The sequence below is a fragment of the Delphinus delphis genome, chromosome 4 (assembly GCF_949987515.2).
Source record: "Delphinus delphis chromosome 4, mDelDel1.2, whole genome shotgun sequence".
Lineage (NCBI taxonomy): Eukaryota > Metazoa > Chordata > Mammalia > Artiodactyla > Delphinidae > Delphinus > Delphinus delphis.
The window spans coordinates 10,498,913-10,519,689 of record NC_082686.1 but is presented as its reverse complement, the minus strand read 5'-3'; the positions used below and the strand labels follow the sequence as shown (position 1 = coordinate 10,519,689).

At 46.2% G+C, this 20,777-nt stretch overlaps 1 protein-coding gene across 2 annotated transcripts in view; it reads right to left on the bottom strand.

The window, feature by feature from the left end:
* RCAN1 (regulator of calcineurin 1) overlaps positions 1-9,950 on the bottom strand; it is a 95,835-nt gene extending 85,885 nt beyond the window's left edge. The window contains exon 1 of one of the 2 annotated variants that reach the window (XM_060010338.1): positions 9,562-9,950. In XM_060010338.1, coding sequence (XP_059866321.1) covers positions 9,562-9,795 — 234 coding nt within the window. In that variant the 5' untranslated portion in view covers positions 9,796-9,950. Of the gene's footprint in view, positions 1-8,998; positions 9,521-9,561 lie in introns of those variants that run through there. The other variant, XM_060010339.1, reaches the window with a different exon arrangement.
* Between the last annotated feature and the right edge of the window lie 10,827 nt (positions 9,951-20,777).

Here is a 20,777-nt window from a genome sequence, read left to right as displayed (position 1 = left end):
TCTCTTGCTGCAGAGCACGGGCTCTAGGTGCACGGGCTTCAGTAGTTGTGGCGCGCGGGCTCAGTAGTTGTGCCTCCCGGGCTCTAGAGCGCAGGCTCAGTAGTTGTGGTGTACGTACGGGCTTAGTTGCCCGACGGCATGTGGGGATCTTCCCCGACCAGGGCTCGAACCCATGTCCCCTGCACTGGAAGGTGGATTCTTAACCTCTGCGCCACCAGGGAAGTCCCTGAATTGTTTAATTACTAACTACATATATAATTGATGACCCAAACCTAAGAGTGAAGGAGGGGACTACTAGTAACCTTCCCGGGACAACAGGCATGAACCAGATGGACAAACTGGGACGTACTGTCACCGTATCAATAAGAAATAGCTGTCAGGCGATTGGGAAAAGTTCCCAATAATGGAAAAACTTAAGGAAAAAAAAGTTTCACTCAATTGTTCTGGCTTTGTAGGGTCATATATTTGGCAAACCCTCAAATGGCAACTGGACAGAATCGGCGCTGGCCTCAGTTGGATGGTCTCTGACACAGGTTCCTCTCCGATGGGTGAAATTTCCAAGACCAATTGCAGACACAAGTGTAAGTGACTGAAATTTACCTCCTTTCTCCCACAAACCAGCAGACAGGCCTCCCACGGACCAGTGCAGGAAAAGGCATGAGAGTGGGGATGGCGGAAACCAGAATGTCACCCCCCAAATATGCCTCTCTGACATAAAAGGTATTTGAAGCTGAATGCAATTCTGAAGCACACATGCAAGAAAGCTCTATCTTGTCCCTCTTTTCTGCTTACAGGTGGGATATAAATGCCCCTTTTAATGGAGATGACTCCAGACTCTTACAGAGGAATCTGCAAACGCACCCATCAGTTTCCTCCCACGTATTTACTTCCCCACAGTGTGCTGACATGTGGAAGCCTGAAACTGCTCTCCTCCCTCCTGCCATTTCTCTATCAATTTATTCTTTGCCGAAGAGGCTACATAAGCCAAGTTCTAAGCCTCCACGTCATGATGAGGGTTCTCCCACCTGACCTGTACTGCACGCATTAATGACTTCTGTTTTTCTCTTGTGACCCACCTTTTCGTTAAAGAGCCACAGCTGAAAACCTAGAATGGACAGAGGTAAAGGTCTGTCTCCCCTGCAGGTAGGAGCTGGGAAGCTGGATGGAAGAGAACTAGAGTCACGCTAGGAAAGATTCTCTCCTTGAGTCAATTCCTACTGGAAAAGGTCTGTAGGGGAGCAAGCGCTCCACTGACAGAAGAGCTGGAAGTGACCTCGCTGAGATGATCCGGGCTGAACCCGGTCACTTCATAGATGAAGCAACTGAGGTCTGGGTGAATATCTTGCCCAAGGACGTGTGGTTTGTTATGGATCTGTTAAGCTCTTTGGTTATATTTACATAACACACACAATTTAAAAAGTGTGTGTCCTCCCTGCTGGCCTGTGAGCTTCACAAAGGGAGAGACCTGTCTGTCATTCACCAAGGGCGCTGCAGCCCCCTCACACTGACCTCACCGTGACTGTGGGGTAGGGCTTATTGTCCTCCTTCTGCAATGGGGGAGACCAAGCCTGGGGAGGTTGACTGACTCACCTGGGGTCCCACAGCTGGCCTTGCAACCAGCACGGTGCTCAGAACACAGGAGGCCCTCAGAAATACTTGTTGAATGAATGAATGAATGAGTGAAGTGGTGGAGCTAGGATGCAAATCCGGGTCTGCCTGACTCCAGCGCCCAGGCACCGCCTTCCGCTTGAATTCGAGAATATCATCAACAAAACGCACTCAAATAGATCTGTTAAATATAAATAAATGGCTTAGAGAATAACAGAGTTATAACTCCTATGAACCTCAGTTTCCTGTGGATAAAAGCACTTTCTTCATAGAGATATCCTAGGGTTTAAATAAGCTGTGAAAGATATGAAAAATTCATGTGCATTACTGCATACAAGATGATTCCAGCACAGGTTTTGTAGTTGGCTAAAACCAGGTTTGAATCATAGGGCCAGCACTTACTGGCTATGTGATCTGGGACAGGTTACTTGGCCTCCTCTGGTCTCAGTTTCCATGTCCACAGAATGGGAATAATAGTACCTATTTCACAGAGTTCTTATAAAAAGATGAAATGATAAATGTTACACATAAAGCACTTCACATTAATGAATAGAAACTATTTTATTATCTGTAAAGTAAAGCAGAAAAGTTAACAAAAATTAAAAAGGTAATAAAGTAAAACAAGCTATTGTTATGTCGCATGAAAAAAATCCAAAATTAGCTTTCTGAATCAAATAACATTTTTGTCTTTTAATTCTGAATTCAGGCCAACCTCAAACACCTCTTCCTATGGTGTTAATTATGATTACACGTGGGAACTTCACATTGCACCTGCTGAAATTAGTAATGAAAGGAAAAGTACTGAACCTTCTCAACATAAAAAAGCTTTAGTTTCCTGAGCTCTTGGTTCAGAAGTGTAGTGGCTGACAGCTTTTGCTATGAACCTAGCTATAAACCTATCAATGAGGTATTTTATGTTAAGTAGTAGAGTCTAAAACTGTATTCTTTATAGAGCTGAAGCTAAAAAAATCAGATGAGAAAATACCTTCATAAACATTTCTGAACATTAACTGCTCCAAGAAGTCAGAAAAGTTTACAAGGAAGAAAATGTCCTAATAAGTAGTAACGGTTGGTGGTCGGCAGCCTGTAAGATGGGCTCAGCGATCTCCACTTACCAGGACTCACGCCCTGGTGTAAGCCCCCCACCCCCCTGAGTGGGAGCTGCACTTACTGACTCACTTCTAATGAAGAGAATCCAGTAAAAGTGGTGGGATATCACTCTGAGATTATTAGGTCACAAGAAGACTGTGAACTGCATTCCATCTTGCATGCCCTTTCTCCCTTGCTCTGATGGAAGCCAGAGGTCTGTGTGGCTATGAATTGAGGGGGGCCTCTAGCCAACAGCCACTGAGGAACTGGGGCTCTCAGTCCAACAACCCACCAGAAATGCAATCCTGCCAAAGACCACGTGAGTCAATCTGGGAGCAGACGCTCCTTCAGTTGAGCCGTCAGATGAGACTGCAGCTGGTACTTTGTTGCAGATGTTGAGGCAGAGGCACCAGGATACGCCATCCCTGGATTCCTGACCCACAGAAACTGTGAGGTAATAAATGTTTATTGTTCTGAACTACTAAGTCTTGAGTTAGTTTGTTACACAGCAGTAGATAATACACAACTTACATTATGTGTTCACTATGTCCTAGTCCCTGGGACAAGCATTTTATGTGCATCATAAGGTGTTAGTGCTACTGGCACCTCCATTTTACAGGTAGGGAAGTGAAGGCACGGTAGGGTAAACAGCTTCCCCAGGGTCACACTGGTGTTAGTGGTAAAGGTGTGCTTCAGATTCATACCCTTAACTACCGTGCTGCATCGCCTCCTCACGGACACACTTCAAAGGGGAATGTGAGCATTTTAAACCCAAGGAAATCTTTAGAGGTTAAAAGTATAAACAAAAACACTCGACACCAACTAAATCAAATAAAGGATTTCTACAGTGACTGAAATCTACATAACACGAAGCCAACCCTTTCTTCCACGTCAAAGTTTGAATTAAGGGAGTTAATATTTTCCTGATGTTCAAGTTTGAAAATGTTTCTGTTCTGCCCAAGAAGGGTAGAAGAGCTATTTTTACTTCCTACGGCCATGGTATAGCCCATCACTGCTCAGAGAATAGAGCAGAGTCACTTACTGTCTCATTAACTGTCAGCGTCCCCATGTTTGGACAGTGATTCATATTTACAAAGGAAAACATTCTGTCACAATTGAATTGTATTTCAAATGACCGGCACTCCCCCTTAGCCCTTGAAATGGGTCCTAACAACTGTGCACAGAAAACGCACACGGAGGAGTCCCCTCCCTGCTCCTACCCTCAACACACACACTGATGCGTGCACAACTGCAATCACTGTAACAGGAGTGATGCATTCACAGAACAGGGCAAATAGGCCCCTCAGTGGCATGTATGCAAAAGAGGAGACTGTGCCATCTGATGACATTTTTAGAAAGGAAAGAAGGAAAGAATAGAGCCTGAAATATAAACACTGGAATCAAACAGCCTCTGCTTTAGCTATTCTATCACAAAGCCTATTTTTTTTTTCTTTTTCTTTTTTTGGCTCCCTTATGTAATTGTCTTGGGAGTTGCTGGCAATAACGTCGAAAGCTATTGCTACTGAAGAAGAAATGCTTTGAGCAATGGATGGTGCTGAAAAGGGGACCAAACCCTTGTTAGGGAGGGAAGTGGAGAGGAGAGATCAAAAGAACCTCACGGACGTTAAAAAAATATATATACATATGTAGATAGATAGATAAAGAGTCAGAAATTCTAAAATTAGGGAAATAGTGGATAACTTCTAAAGTAAACTTTGCACATTTAGAATATGCAGGTTTTTGTTTTTTTAAACTTACAACATTCTGAACTTTCCCAAATAAATGAAACCATACCATATTGGGTTTAATATCTCTCCACACTTGAGGAGGTTTCAGGGGACATTTTATGCTTAATTTAAGTCTCAGAAACCACATGCCTGTGACACTAGGATGAAAAGTGAAAATGGCCTAGGAAGGCGGGGATGTTACACTGTAATAGAACTCCCAACTGTCACCATCCTGCTGGAATGTCACATTTTACAACACACTGTGATGGGAACAAGCGGATACACGGCCAAGCATATACAACCATACAGGCGGAAACTATGCATCTCAGCTGTGCCACCTTGGAGCTTCAAACATTTCAATCATCAAATTGCTACTGAGTGATATCTTGTCTACCGAAATACATGCTTTGGGGGGACAAGCCCGGGACCTGACGTCTGGTGGAGAGCAAGCAGCAGCACGAGAGGATGTGTACAAAAGCCCCGAGGCAACCCCACGTTCAGGTATGTGTTCTTATCTCGTGTGTCACCCGCCCAAAGGCTGGGCTCTCAGGCTGACAGCCGGTCATTCTGCTTTCCAGCCACAAGGTCAAACGGCACTTAGGAGAAGGGAGGCTCCCGACTAGGGGCCTGACTCCCATTTTGGACTAGAGGAAATCAAGGCACAGATCTGGCTGAAAGCGGAACCAATGATCAATTATTCAATAATCCTTTCATGATACAACAATGACTCTGGTCAGGCTAGACCCCTTCTGGCTAGACAATGGTCCGCAACCTTGGCTCCCAATCAGACTCACCCTGGGGAGCGTTCCAGGTGGTTCCCAGCCCCTGAGACTGGAATTGGTCTGCAGAGGCCTGGGCATGAGAGTTTCTCAGGGGTCTTCACTGATACAAAGAATTTAAGGACACCCCTCAACCACCTTTCATGCCTTATCAGAATATTTCATGTTTTGAAAAGAAAGTCACGCCAGTATCATAAATCTTATGTGGGCATTTGTTTTAAGAAAGGTGAGTCACTAGCAGAGCTGTCAATCAAATATACATTCAGGTCTCAGACAACAGAAAAATGGCATTCGTTTCCATTACTCTATGAAATTATATCTACTGCCTGGAAACTAACAATATTATTTGAGAACTCTAACTTTCTGGTTAGCTTGGGGACAACTGAAGGAGCCTTTAATTCTAGGGAACCAACGAACCACTGCCAACAATCCAAAGCACATGTAATTACCGGTTCAAAGCACTGCTTTGCTTTCTCAGTAAAAAGAAAAAACGTTCACAAAAAGTACAGTAATGGAATATGCTAAGCAAATATCTGTACAACCAAAAATAACCTTATTTCAATAAAAGTTTTCATTCATTTGTAATGGTGTGAATCTCTCTAGTAATATTGCTTGAAATTAATGACGATACAGTTTCAGTTATTTTTTAGATAAACATTTAATGAACATGTTAATTATAAATTATTTATAATAATTTGATGATCCAGCTAACAAAAACAAATTTTACATATCAGATCCAACTGTTACAGTTAGAAAACGGGCTTCCAATATAAATTCCCAAATGAATTGGCAGTTCAGGTCAATTTCTTTCTTTACTTTACAATTAAGGTTAGAGACTGATATGAACACACCTAAAGAACACTGACATAGCCTTTTTCCTTCACACCATCTGCCACCATCTGGATGTTTGTGTTTCCCCCAAATTCATACATTGATGTCCTCACCCCCAAAGGTGATGGTACTAGCTGTTGGGAGGTGATTAGGGATCATGAGGATGAAGCCCTCATGATGGGATTAGCGCACTTATAAAAGAGACCCCATCCCTTCCACCGTGGGAGGACACAGCGAGAAGTCTGCAACCTAGAGGAGGGCCCTCACCCAGCCATGCTGGCCACCAGAACTGTGAGAAATAAATTTCTATTGTTTATGAGCCACCCAATCTGTGGCATTTTGTTACCGTAGCCCTAACAGGTTAAGACACCATCACTCACCCAGATGATCCTCCAACAGACTGGTTAAAGAGAGGATGTGGCCACACCACCAGCACAGGGACTTTTGTCGGCAATGCGGTCAATGGTCCGCCGACTCAAGGGTCAGATACCACTGACCTGAAGTAGAATCATGTTTTCATTACACCACCCAAAGGTGACACTCCAGCTTTAATAAGAATGGCCTTCAAAATAATAAGGCCGTCAGACTGAAATCTCAGAAGCCACATCTTCCCACCTGGAGGAATGGTTTCAGCTAAATGAGAAATTTATCTTTCTACTGGAAGGCTTACCAACGGTCTCTGCAGGACCCTGGCGATGGGCAACCAAGGCACGGAGCTCCCCCTGTCCGCATTCTGAGGCTCCTGACCCCCGAATAGAAAGGACAGGCACTGTCTCCCACGTCTCCACCCTAGTCCAGACACCTTCACAGCTCCCCTGACAACCAAAGTCAAGAGCCTCCTAAGGGGCCTCTTTGCTTCCTCTCCTGCCCAACCAACCTCCTTTCCCCAAAGACATTCTCCACCTAGCTTTGCAACTAGAACAGGATCCGAATCCCTCCCAGGGCCTCCAGGCTCCCGTGGAACCGTTCCCCGGCTGCGTCAACCTCGGCCACCACCACTGCCCTCACTGCGCCCTCTGCACACTCGCTCATCCCTGCACTGGAACTTCTGTATTCGCTATTCCCTCTGCCTGGACACCGGCCACACAAAATCTACATGAGGAGCTTCTTCCTGCCAGGCAAGTCCAAGCTGTGCAGAGTGGCCTTCCGGGGCCACTCAGTCTAAAGCGGCCGCATGCTGACCCTCTCCGCACGTCCTCTTTACCTGCACTGATCCCAGAGCCATTCTCTGCTCTCTCCACTCTTCTCTGGGCCCTGGAAGGCTGACCCACCTACGGACTGCATTTGTTGGACTCCCTGGCCTCCTGGCTGCCAGCTGGGCTCTGCCAACGAGATCAGAAAGCTGGGGCGAGCTGGGGTATTTCTTACCTGCAACTCGTGGCTTCAGCATCTCAATTCCATCCCTCCACGTCTGTAGCTCCTGCCAAGAGGCTCCTCTCCTAGGGTTCCAGCAATACGACTTCCTCCCAACACTCCCTCTGACTCCCTCAGTCCTGCCCCAGTTAACCAGTTCTTGGTTACCATAGGGTCCCTGTTAGGCCCTTACTGATACCGTAGGGTCCCTGTTAGGCCCTGACTGATATCACTGGGTTCCTGTTAGGCCCTGACTGATACCACCCAGTCCCTCTCCTCTCCCTGGTCACTCCCGATCACATCATCCTGGGTATGTCCTGCACTGCACTGACCACCATCTGAAATCACCTTGTTCACTTACTTTTTTTGACTGTCTATCTCTTCCTCAACTGCTAGTACATAAGCAGGAAGCTCACTGTGTTCATCACTCTATCCACTGGGCCTAAAACAGTACCTGGAACATAGTAAGCATTCGATAAACAGCAAAAGAATAAATGAATGAGTGAATGAGTGAATGAATGCCAGCCCATTGTCTCTGCTCAAAACAGCACCTTGTAAGCCTGTCCCTGATCATTTTATGTAAAACAGCAATCTTCCCCTTCCCCCCCATCTTCCAAGGCCAACTTTTTCCTATAGCACCAACACCTCTTAACAAATTTGCTATCTATTTGTTTACTGTCTGTTTTCCCCAACAAAAATGCCAGCCCTGAAAACAGGAATGCTATTTTATTTACTGCTGTGCCCTCAGAGCCTAGAACAGTGCCCGGCTCACAGCAGAATCTCCACACATATTTGTTAACATGAAGAGCTACCAAAGGGGGCAACATTTCAGACAAAGCAATTTCAGGATGGTCCCCAACACTGGGAAGACCGTAAAACTATGAATTGCTAGGCAAACAAGCAGCATCTTACATGATCTGATCTTGTTTCTTTAGCATGAGAGCCTAGGACCCTTAAGAAAGAGACTTGATATGCTGTTAGACCTTAGCCTCAAGAAGAGAAAAGGCTGGAGAGTAAAATGAGTGAGACCCTGTATTTGTGCCAATGGTTCCTTTAGAAAGCACGCATGGAACCTCATCTAAGCACACAGCCCCTGTAAATCCCGAGAGTAGATGAGCCTCTACATTATAAATAAATGGGTCTTAAGCACACCATTCTCTGTTCCACAGTGGTGTTCCTCTTGGCAGCCACCCTGACTACAGTTCATTGACAGTATGCAGACTCAGAGCCAAGCACTGAAAGCAGCACTTTCTTTGACAGCTGCTCTCCTAATGGGGCATCTCTCTCAAAGACAGGCTTTATTCTGCAACGCCTACGTTGTCCAAATTTTATTCTGCACACTAATTGCAGATTCCAAATAAATTCCTCCTTCCCACCGCCCTTGGTTAGTCATACCTGCCCCCTCTCTCTCCAACATGTCTAAACCCTGGGGATGTAGAGGAAAAAAAAAAAAATCCAACTCTCCCTGTACTGAGTGTCTCCTGTCACCCCTTCAGGGAGCAAGATTCCAGACTAAATATCCTAAAGGCCTAGAAAATGGGCCCCTTCCCCCCAACACCATTCCACCAAAACTGGCCAAGTGCAAGATAATGAGCAGCCGCGGATCCTCACCCAAACATTGGCTTTGCTTCCAGGCGTGCAGATTGAGAATGCCGAGACGCCGTCCAGTTTGTAACACTGAGTCACGTCGCCGCTCAACGTCTGTTTCCTCCTCCCCATGAATGAGGCGACCCCCTCCTCAAAGGACTAAGTGCCCGGCACGGTCCAAGCCCCCAGGTGACGATACGAGCTCCCCGGCCGCTCGGGGAGCTAATTCATCCTCCGATTGTCTCCTACTACGTCGCCCCCCTCCCCACCCGAGTTAACACCCGGGGACTGGAGCGTCGCTAGGAGGGGGTTACTAGCCCAGGTGAAAGGCTACCCCTTGGCGCGCAGCGCGCGGCCCGGCAGGTGCTGGGGACCTGGGACCTCGGGGAGCGCGCCCCCACCCCAACCGGGACAGAGGGGACCGCGTCAGGGCGGCCGGGGACGTCGCCGCGTCCCCGGGGGTGGCCTCCCGCCCCGCCGGCGGCCCGGCTGGAGAGGCTGCCCCGGGCCGGCAGGACCTCGGCGCTGCCTCCTCCCGGCAACAAGTGTCCGCCCTCCGCCCGACGGCCGCCCCGCCCGGCCCTCACCCGGCACAGGCCGTCCACGAACACGCGCGGGTCCAGGTGGCAGGCGATGGTGGCGCTGGGCAGGTCCTGCAGGTCCACCTCCTCCATCTCGCAGTCGATGAAGCTCCAGTCGCCGCCGCCCTCGTCTGCCTCGGCAGCCCCCGAGAACGGCGCGAAGGGCCGCAGCGTCACCCCGGGCTGCGCTCGCGCCTCGGCCGCCGCCCCGAGCCGGGGCCCGGCCAAACCGTCCTCCATCCCCGCGGCCGTGCGCCCCCGCCGGCTGTGCCGGGCTCGCGCGGGATCCTCGCGCTCTGCCGTCCGCCGACTGGGCGGTTAACCTCCTCGGGCTTGCGTCGCACCGGGCTGCGGTCACCACGGCTCCCGGAGACGCGGCCTCGGAGTGCCGGCCCCGCCCGGCCCGCCCGGCAACGAGGGCGGAGCTCCGGCGGAATTAGACATGGGCCCTTTAAGGCCGGCCCACGTGGGTCATCTTCCCCCGCCGTCCGGAAGAGAAAGCGAATAGAGGATCGGGATTCTTCTCACATGATCCTCATTCTGCCGCCCTCAGCCTGAGGCCTCAGAGCGGCCATGTTGGTTAGGGGCAAAGGTCTCTTCAGCCAGTTCCGCTTTTCTGACATCCGATGCCAGTTGAAGGCGCCAGGCAGTGTCTTGGGCGCAGGGTTAATAGCTGGAGAATCAGCGCTTCTGTGGTTCCCATGGGTGACGTTTTTGAGGCACATAGGTCAACTTTGGGGGATTTAAACGAGATATAGTCCTGGCTATGGCCTTTGGCAAGTGGTTAGATACTTACCGTATATTGTCAGATATAGCCGCAATAGTGAATTGAACGAGACCGTGGTTAACGATAGCTTACTTTTTTTATTTTTAAATTAATTTTTATTGGAGTATAGTCGCTTTACAATGTTGTGTTAGTTTCTGCTGTACAGCAAAGTGAATCAGTTATATGTATACGTACATCCACTCTTTTTTAGATTCTTTTCCCATGTAGGTCATTACGGAGTATTGAGTAAAGTTCCCTGTGCTATACAGTAGGTTCTCATTAGTTATCTATTTTATATATAGTAGTGTATATATGTCAATCCCAATCTCCCAATTCATCCCACCCCCGGCGACAATACCTTACTTTTAGATTTTAGCTTATTAGTCATTATATCATTGTTCAAATTTTATATAATCAGAAATACTTTTTTTGAGTTACTACTATGTACTGTGAACATTATGAGCTAACGAAAGAAGTAAAACCTTGGTGCTTTCCTTTGGGGAGTTTATAGATAGAAAACGGAGGTCCTCTAATAAGTGTCTCTCTCTCTCCCTCTCCCCCTCCCACCTTTCCTGCAAAATAGAATTCCTTCACTGTGAAGGGCAATGTGGTTCAGTGAAAATCTGAGTCTAAATTTCCGCTTTGCTGTTAATTACTTGGACAAGTAAGCTGAATCTCAGTTTCCTCCTCTGAAAAATTACGTCATATATGGTAAGAATACAGTAAGGGCCCAATAAACGGCAGTACGGTTTATGTGTAGGTGTCTTTGGAAGACGTGAAATTAGACCCGTATATTCTCCTAACGTAGGCCTCTACGTAGGAGCTGTAGTGATTATAATAAAAAGTTTATCCAACTAACAGCTGAGATTTACTCAGAACCTGCCGTGTGCTGTGGTTGCTATTCTGACAATCTCAGTGCAGTTCATGCACTTCAGGAGTTTAAATCGAAGGCGAGTTGTGGTATGCATGCAGAGATAACTCATGAAAGAGAATGTGCTACAAGGATCTTGAGAAATTGGAACCATCACCTATTGCTGGTGAGAATGTAAGACTGTGCAGCCACTTCAGGAAAACAGTTTGGCCATTCCTCAGAAAGTTAAACACAGAGAGAGTTGTCGCATGACCCAGCAATTCCTCTCCTGGGTATCTACCCAAGAGAAATGAAAGCATATGTCCACACAAAAGTCTATGTAGGGGCTTCCCTGGTGGCGCAGTGGTTGAGAGTCCGCCTGCTGATGCAGGGGACACGGGTTCGTGCCCCGGTCCGGGAGGTTCCCACATGCCGCGGAGCGGCTAGGCCCGTGAGCCATGGCCGCTGAGCCTGCGCGTCTGGAGCCTGTTGCTCCGCAACGGGAGAGGCCACAACAGTGAGAGGCCCGCGTACCGCAAAAAATAAAATAAAATGAAGTCTATGTAGGAAGGTTAATAGCCCCATTATTCACAGTAGCCAAAAAAGTAGAAATAACCCAAAAGTTCATCAACTGATGAATGGGTAAACCAGATACAGATCCATACAATGGAATATTATTCAACCATAAAAAGGAACGAAGTACTGATACATGCTACAACATGAACGAACGCTGAAAATGATGGTAAGTGAAAGAAGCCAGTCACAAAACGCCACCTATTGTATGTTTCCATGAATATGAAATGTCCAGAGTAGGCAAATTCATAGAGACAGGAAGCAGGTAGTGGTTGCCAGGGACTGGGGGAATAAAGAAAGGGGGATGAGAAATGGAATATTTCCTGCCATATCAGTAAACAAAGGATGGCACAGTCATCAGCGATTGCAGCTCTCCAACGTGAGCTGGTAAACCCTGAGGAAACTCAGCAAGGAAAGAATACCTGCCATCTGACAGCCATCAGACTGCAGCCACTCCTTACGGTGAGTCCTGAGGAAACTCAGGATGTGAAAACAGAGGATACTGGCCCCAGATAGGATGAGGTGCATGTCAAAGGAAAGATTTCAGTGAGCCCAGACTCTTGCATCTTCCCGTACTTAGAAAAGCACTAAATTCCTTAACTTGGATTGTGGTGACGTGTGTATAACTCCATGAATATACTACCCGTCACTGAATTGCACTTTAAAGACGGAATTTTATGGTATGTGAACTGTATCTCAATAAAGCTGGTATTTACGGAAAAGAGAATGTAATAAAGGCCGTCAGGAGTTAGATGAAGTGTGGCAGAGTGGGTGACATCACAGAATATAAAACTATCTGAAAGCTCAGCCAGACATTCTGAAAAAGCTAACAAAGGGGATGAGGCATCACTTTTTCTTTTCTTTCTTTTTTTGCGGTACGCGGGCCTCTCACTGCTGTGGCCTCTCCCGTTGCGGAGCACAGGCTCCGGACGCGCAGGCTCAGCGGCCATGGCTCACGGGCCCAGCTGCTCTGCGGCACGTGGGATCCTCCCGGACCGGGGCACGACCCCGTGTCCCCTGCATCGGCAGGCGGACTCTCAACCACTGCGCCACCAGGGAAGCCCCTCAGGCACCACTTTTGAAAAGTAACACCCAGCCAAACCATGGCCGGGTTGGTCTGTGTTGTCATCACCCTTAGGACAGCAAGCTCTTTCAATCCCGGCTTTCCCTAGACCACTGACTCAAACGGACTGGGCCTGGTGGACAAAAAGTACAAAGGAAAGAAACTGAGCTAAGAGAGGAAAGAGCAAGTTCCACTTCAGGCAAGTGACGAAGACAAAGTTACCTGTGATTGACTTTGGAACGCTATGAGTCATCACTAAGACACAGAATGTTCACACATTCCTTCAGTGACTTCGGAGTCCCACGTTTCTCTCTCTCCTCTCCCTCCGCAGGCAGCAAAGAGGGTAATGTTGTGTAGTTGTTTGTATGTCTGCAGTAATAACATCAATTTTATTGGGGTGGCTCTTAAATAGTTAATGGGGGTACACCTAAACTAGCTCACCTCGTTCTCACAAAGAGTTAATATGACTCCAGATCCTTAGAACTGAGGCTCCAAGAAATGGAGTGACCTCCCCATAAGCAAACACGCAGCAAATGGCGAAGCAGGACACCAGCTTTCTTTCTCTCATCCCAGCACTGCCTCTGCCCTTTGAGACTATAGGAAACAGAAAAGGGGAAGGAACCAAAGCAAAATAGTGGAGGAGAGGGAAAATAAAGCAGAGACAAAGAAGGGGAAAGGGAGAGGTAAGGGGATTGAGAGCAGAAAGTAAGAGGTTCAGGCAGTTCAAAGTGATGATGCCTGGAAGAGCCGGCCAGGCAGGGCCCACTCTCACACAGGCAGGGCCAGTGCTGCGTGAGCTGTTTGAGACAGAGAGAGCTCTCAAACTATCAGAGCGAAATGATGGAAGCTCTTGTCTACTGAAAAAATAATGCGCAACCTGAAAGTTGAGAATTGTGTTTTATTCGGTGGACATACTGAGGACTTAAGCCAGGGATTTGCTCTGAGGGACAGTTCCAAAGAGGTAAGGGAGGATCCAGGATATAAAGGAGTCTTTGCAAAAAAGACCAGGTAGTTGGAACATCAAAAGATTATTCTTAACTCAAGAAAACCAGACGTGTCAAGTTCAAGAACTGATCACTTTTCTCTATGTGGGAAGATGCAAGAATCTGGGCTCAGTGCAATCATTCCTTTGCTATGCACCTTAGCTATCTGGGGCCAGTATACTGTGCTTTCTCATCGTGAGTCTCCTCACGGGGCGCTGTCGGGGGTGGCTGCAGCCTGATGGTTTGATGGTGGGCATCCTATTTCTATTATGCGTTCCCTCAGGGGTCACCTTTGGGGAGGCTGTAATGTGATGGCTCGATGGCTGCAACATTCTTTGTTTACTGATACGACAGACACCCTTTTTCCACTGACACCCTCAATAAATAGGATTAGCATCATGCCTTCCACATCTGGGTGCCCAAGGTTCTTGCCCTACCGCAGAAGACACCTTTAGTAATAAAATGTCAGATTCTCCTTTCCATCTAGAAAATAAAATTTTATAGTAACTTCTGTCTTTAAGAAAAGCAGACGCTGTGTCTTATGCCTTCACCCACTGACTCTAACAATTAACATCAGCAATCAGTGGTCTCTCCCAAGGAGGAAAAAACAGAAAATACGAGCTGTCAACAGCACAGGCAAAAACGAAGCAAAACATGCTACTTAAGTATGAGTGTAGACATTTCTATTTTTTCTTTTAGGGTTTTTCTTTTTGGCCACACCTCTTTGCGTGCGGGGATCTTAGTTCCCCAACCAGGGATCAAACCTGCGCCCCCTGCAATGGGAGCTCGGGGTCTTAACCACTCGTCTGCCAGGGAATTCCCAAGTGCAGACACTTTTAAGGATGAAATCAGTTAAACTTGAGAGGGTAGTCTTTTAGGAGCTATTTCACCATAACACAGATACAAAATTCCTGAAGCATCCTTTGGGAATTCTTAGCTGACCCTCTTCTTCTAACAGTGGCAGTGGAATCTAAGATTTGTCCTTGCTTCCTGCTCTGGCCTCTATCCAGCGAGCCTTTCCTCCTCATTGGCTTGAAGGAGCAGATTTGATCCACATCTTTAGATACCCAGAAAAGAAGGGAACCCAACATGGGTAAAGAGCTGCTCTCAGTGATTCTGGTTTTTTTTTTTTTTTGAAATGGGGGAAGGGATGCACATTTCAATTAGTGTATATCCTACTACCACCTCCCATTCACGTTCCTCCCCTCACACTTCCTTCGTGTCAGCCATCACAAATACAGAATGCAGAAGGCGAAGAGGTGCTGAGAAAGCTACATTTGGTTATTTCTGTTCTCAGCACCTGTCTCTTGCATCTAACGCAGCCCAGTTATGCAAACATGCCTGTGCAAAGATAAACCAGTCTATTCATTTGCCAGGTGGGAAAGTTTCGCTGTTGGACACTTTCAATCTCTTCCTATTTTCTTCTGGAAATGGGAGGGGGCTGTGTGCAGGAGGCACCCGCTGAATGCTTATTAAATGAACCAAAGGCATTTCTGCACATTCCGGGAAATTATAGACATTTAAAAACTTAAGATAGAAGGCAAATAGCTGCCTTTGAGTGTTTGCTTTTACAAAGAATAAACTTTTCCAAAGACTGCTCAAACCAGTAAACCCTTTAAATAACCCAACTGAAAATTTCCATTTTATTACCTCCTGTCAAATGAATGAAAATATATCCTATGTTGTTGCTGTTTTCGTTTGTTTTAGAGAAAGGAATGATTTTCCCTACTCAAGTTTCATTCTTACAATCCCCTCCTAAAAATCCCTGTAATTTTTTAAATGATTGGTTACATACCTTGGGTTGTACAATATATCCATGTAGCTTATTTTATACAGAAGAGTTTGTACCTCCAATCCCCTAAAAATCCCTGTTATTTTTAATGGTCTTCTGGTGCTTTTTAAATCAGAAAGCCAGAATTATAAATTAGGTTTGGGGGGAAATATTGGAATTTGGTTACTTTTCCAAGTTTAGAAAGAAAATTCACTGACTTTTACATGACTCTAAGTTCTCTTTCAAAATTGCTGACACTTGTGTGGCTTTTACTTGAGTTAGGATTCTTCTGGTTGCAAGTAACCAAAACCCCTGGAGCTGGTTTAAATTAAAGATGTCAGGCATCTCATGGTAGCCAAAGGCAGGAATGCAGCCAGGCCTTGGGAAGGTCCTAGAAACCAGACCTCAGTGGCTGTCCAGAAGCCAGGCTGTCATTTGGAGCATCTTGAGGCCATGGGAGATGGGGGATGGGTGCGTATGCAAATGGGTGTCCATTTCTGAAAGCTCGTAGCCCGTGCATTTTCAGTGAGCGCTTATGGTTCAAAATGTCTCCCTTTGTTTTGACATAAAATGATCACTCCTGTGATAGTATCGCACAGTCTCCTGTATCGCTCCAGCAGCCAGGTAGATCTGGTCTGAATTCCAGTTCTGTCCTTTATTTATTATCTCTGTGGCCTTGGGGAACAGTTGACCTGTCGGAGTCTCCAAATGCTCTCGTATAGATAGGTGATGGAAATATAGCTTCCTTTCAGAAGTGTTGCCGGGGTTAGAAACCTTGTCGAGCCACTTTCTGGCACAGAGGAGGGGCTCAGAATTGGAATTCTGCTTGTGGTCTTCCACTTGGACCCCCTTCTCCTCTATGTTAAAGTCTTTTAACATAGGAATAACAGGTAAATCGATCTTCCCCTCTGGCCAGCTTCTGGGGAATGAAACCAGGGCAGGGGCTGGGTCTAGGGACCAGTTACTTATTGTGATTGTTATGAGTTCTTCTTTAGACTGTGAGATGGATGGTACATTAATGATTTGTCCTGCTTCACACCCAGTCTATTGACAGTCTGTCCTTGGAAGCCACCTGTGTGTGCTGGGCGAGCCTGTCCTGAGATCTAGCTGATGTCATCATTATTCGTTTTAGGGGTCAGGATAGGACATCATTGGTGCCTCTCCCAGTGCCCTTCCTCAGGGATGGTTTTAACCACTGCGATGGGTTCCTTCTTTGATTTTACCCTATAGCGCAGGAGCCACATGTGACTTGCCTGTGACACCTAACAGTGCCTGGTGTTTTGCATAATGCGACTTGATGCTGGAGAACTCACCAGGAGCAGGGCTAAAGTGACAACACCAAGCCAGCCGCATTCAAGCCCAAACCCACCCTGGCTCTGACTCTGGGGACTCCCCTTCTCATTGGAATACTAGGGATATGGTGGTACACAAAACAGACAGAAACCCCTGCCCTCATGAAATGTACTTGGGTGATTGCTGGGGGTGGACGGCTGGGGGGGGGCAATAAAGCAGATAAATAAAGACAACGTGTAGTTGTTGGTTATAAATAAATATGATATGTAGATGTACATTGATAAGTACTGAGGAGCAAAAAATAAAGCGGGGAAGAGTGATTGGAAATGTGTGTGGGGGGTGGGAGAGGGATGTCAGCTAGGTCAGCCAGGGAAGACCATGAGTAAATACCTGAGGAAGGGAGAGGGTAACATGCCCACTTCTAGGAAACAGCATTCCAGGGAGAGGAGCAAGTGCAAAGGCCCTGAGGCAGCACCTGCTTAGCCTGTTGAAGGGATCATTTGAAGGCCAGCATGGCTGGGGTGAGTGATCAGGGCATGAGTAATGTTGAGGTCAGAGAGGTGGTAGATCTGATCCTAAAGGGCTTTGTAGGGTGCAGTGAACACTTTAGCTTTCACCCCCATTGAGACGGGGAGCCAACGGAAGGTCTGATCAGAAAACAACTAACATGCTGTGACTTTTTATGACTATCAGGAGGGCTCGCTCAGGAGCTATGTGCCCAGTTCTCTGCGTGGGGACAAGGGTGGAAGCTGGGGACCAGTCAGGAGGCTACTGCAATAATCCAGGTGAGAAGTGATGAGGATTCAGATCCGGATGGAAGACCTGAAGTGGTGAGAAAGTGCTAAGAGTCTCTCTATATTTTGAAGGTCAGCCAACAGGATTTCCTTAGTGTATTCTTTTCCTATTGATGCTGCAACAAAACACCACAAATTTAGTGGTTAAAACAACACCCCCCAAATTATTTTATTGTTCTGGATGTCGGAAGTCTAAAATGGGTCAGCAGAGCTGTGCTCCTGTGTGTCACTCCAACCTCTGAATCCACCGTCACATCTCCTGCTCTGACCTTGACCCTTTCATCTCTCTTATAAGGACCCTTGGGATTACATCGTGGTGTCCACCTGGATGGTCTAGATCCTCTCTCAATTCTCCAGATTCTTACTTTAATCACATCAACAAAGTCCTGTCGCCTGAAAGGTAGCATAGTCACAGATTCCAGGTTTTTGCATGTGGGAATCTTCTGGGGGGACCGTTATTGTATATGTCACACTAAGAGAAAGATGGGGGCCAAGGTTAACTACAAGGCTTGTGATCTGTGCAGCTGCCAGGAAGAAGCTGCCTCTACCCTTGGAGAGGAGCACGTGGGGAGACAGCATTTATCAAGAGCTCACAGAGGGGCAACTTAGCCTTGAGAGACCACTTAGACCTGAAAGGGGAGCTGTCAGGGAGGCCACTGGATAGTGCATCTGGAGTTCAGGGGAGAAGGCTGGGATCACGCATTGGGGGATGCAGCTCTAGGTGGGATTTAAAGGCATGAGGCTGTCGAGAGGGATTCCCTTGGAGGGATTGAGGAGTGTAAGCTCAGTCAGCAGGTGCCTGGGCAGGTGGGGTGTCCTAGAAACCAAGCCAGAGGGCTTCACGGAAGAGAGAAAGGTCCTCTGTGTCCAATGCTGCTGAAAGGCTGGCTTTGAGGACCCTTGGAAAGTGAGTTTCGGATTTCACAGTTTGGAAGTCATTACTGACCTCAGCAAGAGAAATTTTGGAGAAATAGTGGAAGGTAAATGCGCCACTGGGATAAGAAGAATTGGAGACGATGACTTTAAGTGACTGAAGAAGTTGTGCTGTAGAGGGGCACAGAGAAATGGGACAGTAGCTGGAAGAAGTGGGAGGAAGGGAAGAGTTTTGTAGGTTTGGGGGTTTTTTTTTTTGGTGTTTACAGACGGGAGAAGAAACCCCAGGTTTGCACGCTGATGAGGATGACCCAGTAGAGAGGGAAAGCCTGATGACTGGGTGGGGTGGGGGTGATTTCTGGAGCCATCTCTTTGCAGATAGGAGGGGAGGGCACCTGGTACATGAGTGGAGAGGCGGGCCCCAGATAGAAGACTGGCATCCATTCACTGTCACGGAAAGGAGGTAGCAAGTTCAGCACAGGTGCTGGTGGCTGGGTGATGGGATAGCGAGGCGGGGATAGTGACGGTTGCCTGTGGCTGCTTCGATCTCCTCAGTGAAATAGGAAGCAACGCTGTCAGCTGAGGGTGAGGAGGAGAGGCAGGGCATTGAGTGTTTAAGGCGTGTTAAGAAAATGTGAAGAAGTCCTCCAAGAATGCGGGAGAGTGAATGGTGAATGGACTAGGAAAATGTAGGGTCACATATACACACAAATGTAGTGTAACATATGTAAATTACAATATGTAAATGCATGCATATAATTATAATATATACATATATTAATAGGTATAAACAAATACAATATTTGTGTATATGTATAATATAACACTACAAAATAATTATCAATAGTATCTAATACATATGCGTTTAATATGGTATATGAATATTTGTTCATCCATCATGCGCATATAGAAATACATGCAGATAATGTACGTAATAGCACATTAGTAAGCTGTGTATATTATATACAATTAAAACATTTATTTGTGAGTTATCTGTCTCCCCAGCTCTATTCAGAATACATGTGATGCATATGGTAACACATACACAGAAATAGAAAATTTTAAAGAGTAAGGAAAGAGAAATAAACACAAATTCAAATGTTTATTGTGTGTTTAAAAATTTTTTTATTTTTAAATTTTTTTATTGAGGTATAGTTGTCTTACAATGTTGTGTTCGTTTCTACTGTACAGTGAAGTGCATCAGCCATGTGCATACATATATCCCCTCTTTTGTGGATTTCCTTTCCATTTAGGTCACCCCAGAGCAATATGTAGAGTTCCTTGTGCTATACAGCAGGTTCTCTTTAGTTATCGGTTTTATACATAGTAGTGTTTATATGTCAATCCCAATTTCCCCATTCAGCTGCGTTTTTATCTTCATCTCCTCTAGTTTGGAAGATCAATGACGGCAAAGTCTTTAACAACAATCAAAAACATTCTGTTTTCTCAAAAATCTTCTGTTACTCTCAGTTACTTTTAACAGTGTCTTAGTGAGAGTGATGTGATTGAACTTGTTTCATCCTTTTGGAAAAATCATAGTGGGTATTGTGTGCCCTGCTTATTAAATCAGAATGCTCATTTTTCAGTCCCGTCTGCCAAATATGCAAAGGTGTATTATAAGTTATTATTATTACTGTTGAGTTGCAGTTAGTACATTTCCATGCTCCTTGATGTCAGAGCGTGGTTCCTGCAAATTAATTGGAAGTTATTTGTTTTTATATGTTTCACAAATGAGTTTTAAACCCCAGAGAATCCCTTGGAAGCTTTTTAATGGGTTAGAAAATGGTGTTTCCAAGTTTTAAAATGTGAGCTATGAGATTCACACGTCATTTGTTGGCAATAACATCACTTAATGATAGAAACCTTTCCAAACTTCTGTTTTCAAAATGTTCTCTCCCTAGCACACGTCCCCGACAGTGGTTACTTTCTCACTCATTGTTAGTTGTTGCCTTGACCATGAAGGTGCAGGTTAAGTTTGTTGATTGATTTATTTAAAACTCCCGCCAAGGCTAAGACTTCATAAATCGGCTGGTGGTTGCTCATACCTGGAGTGGAGAAGTGACAGCCCACCCCGTTCTGGTCCACCTCTGCTTAGTTCCTTGGAAATATCTTCATGCCATTGTGTAGTGGGCACCTTTGTCCATTTTCACGAGGATTTGTTTAGTTAAAAACTGGCTGAGATAGTCTGCAAATTCTCTTAATGGGAATTTGGGATCTTCAATAACAGCAAAATTCTGGAACAAGGAAGGTGTGAGG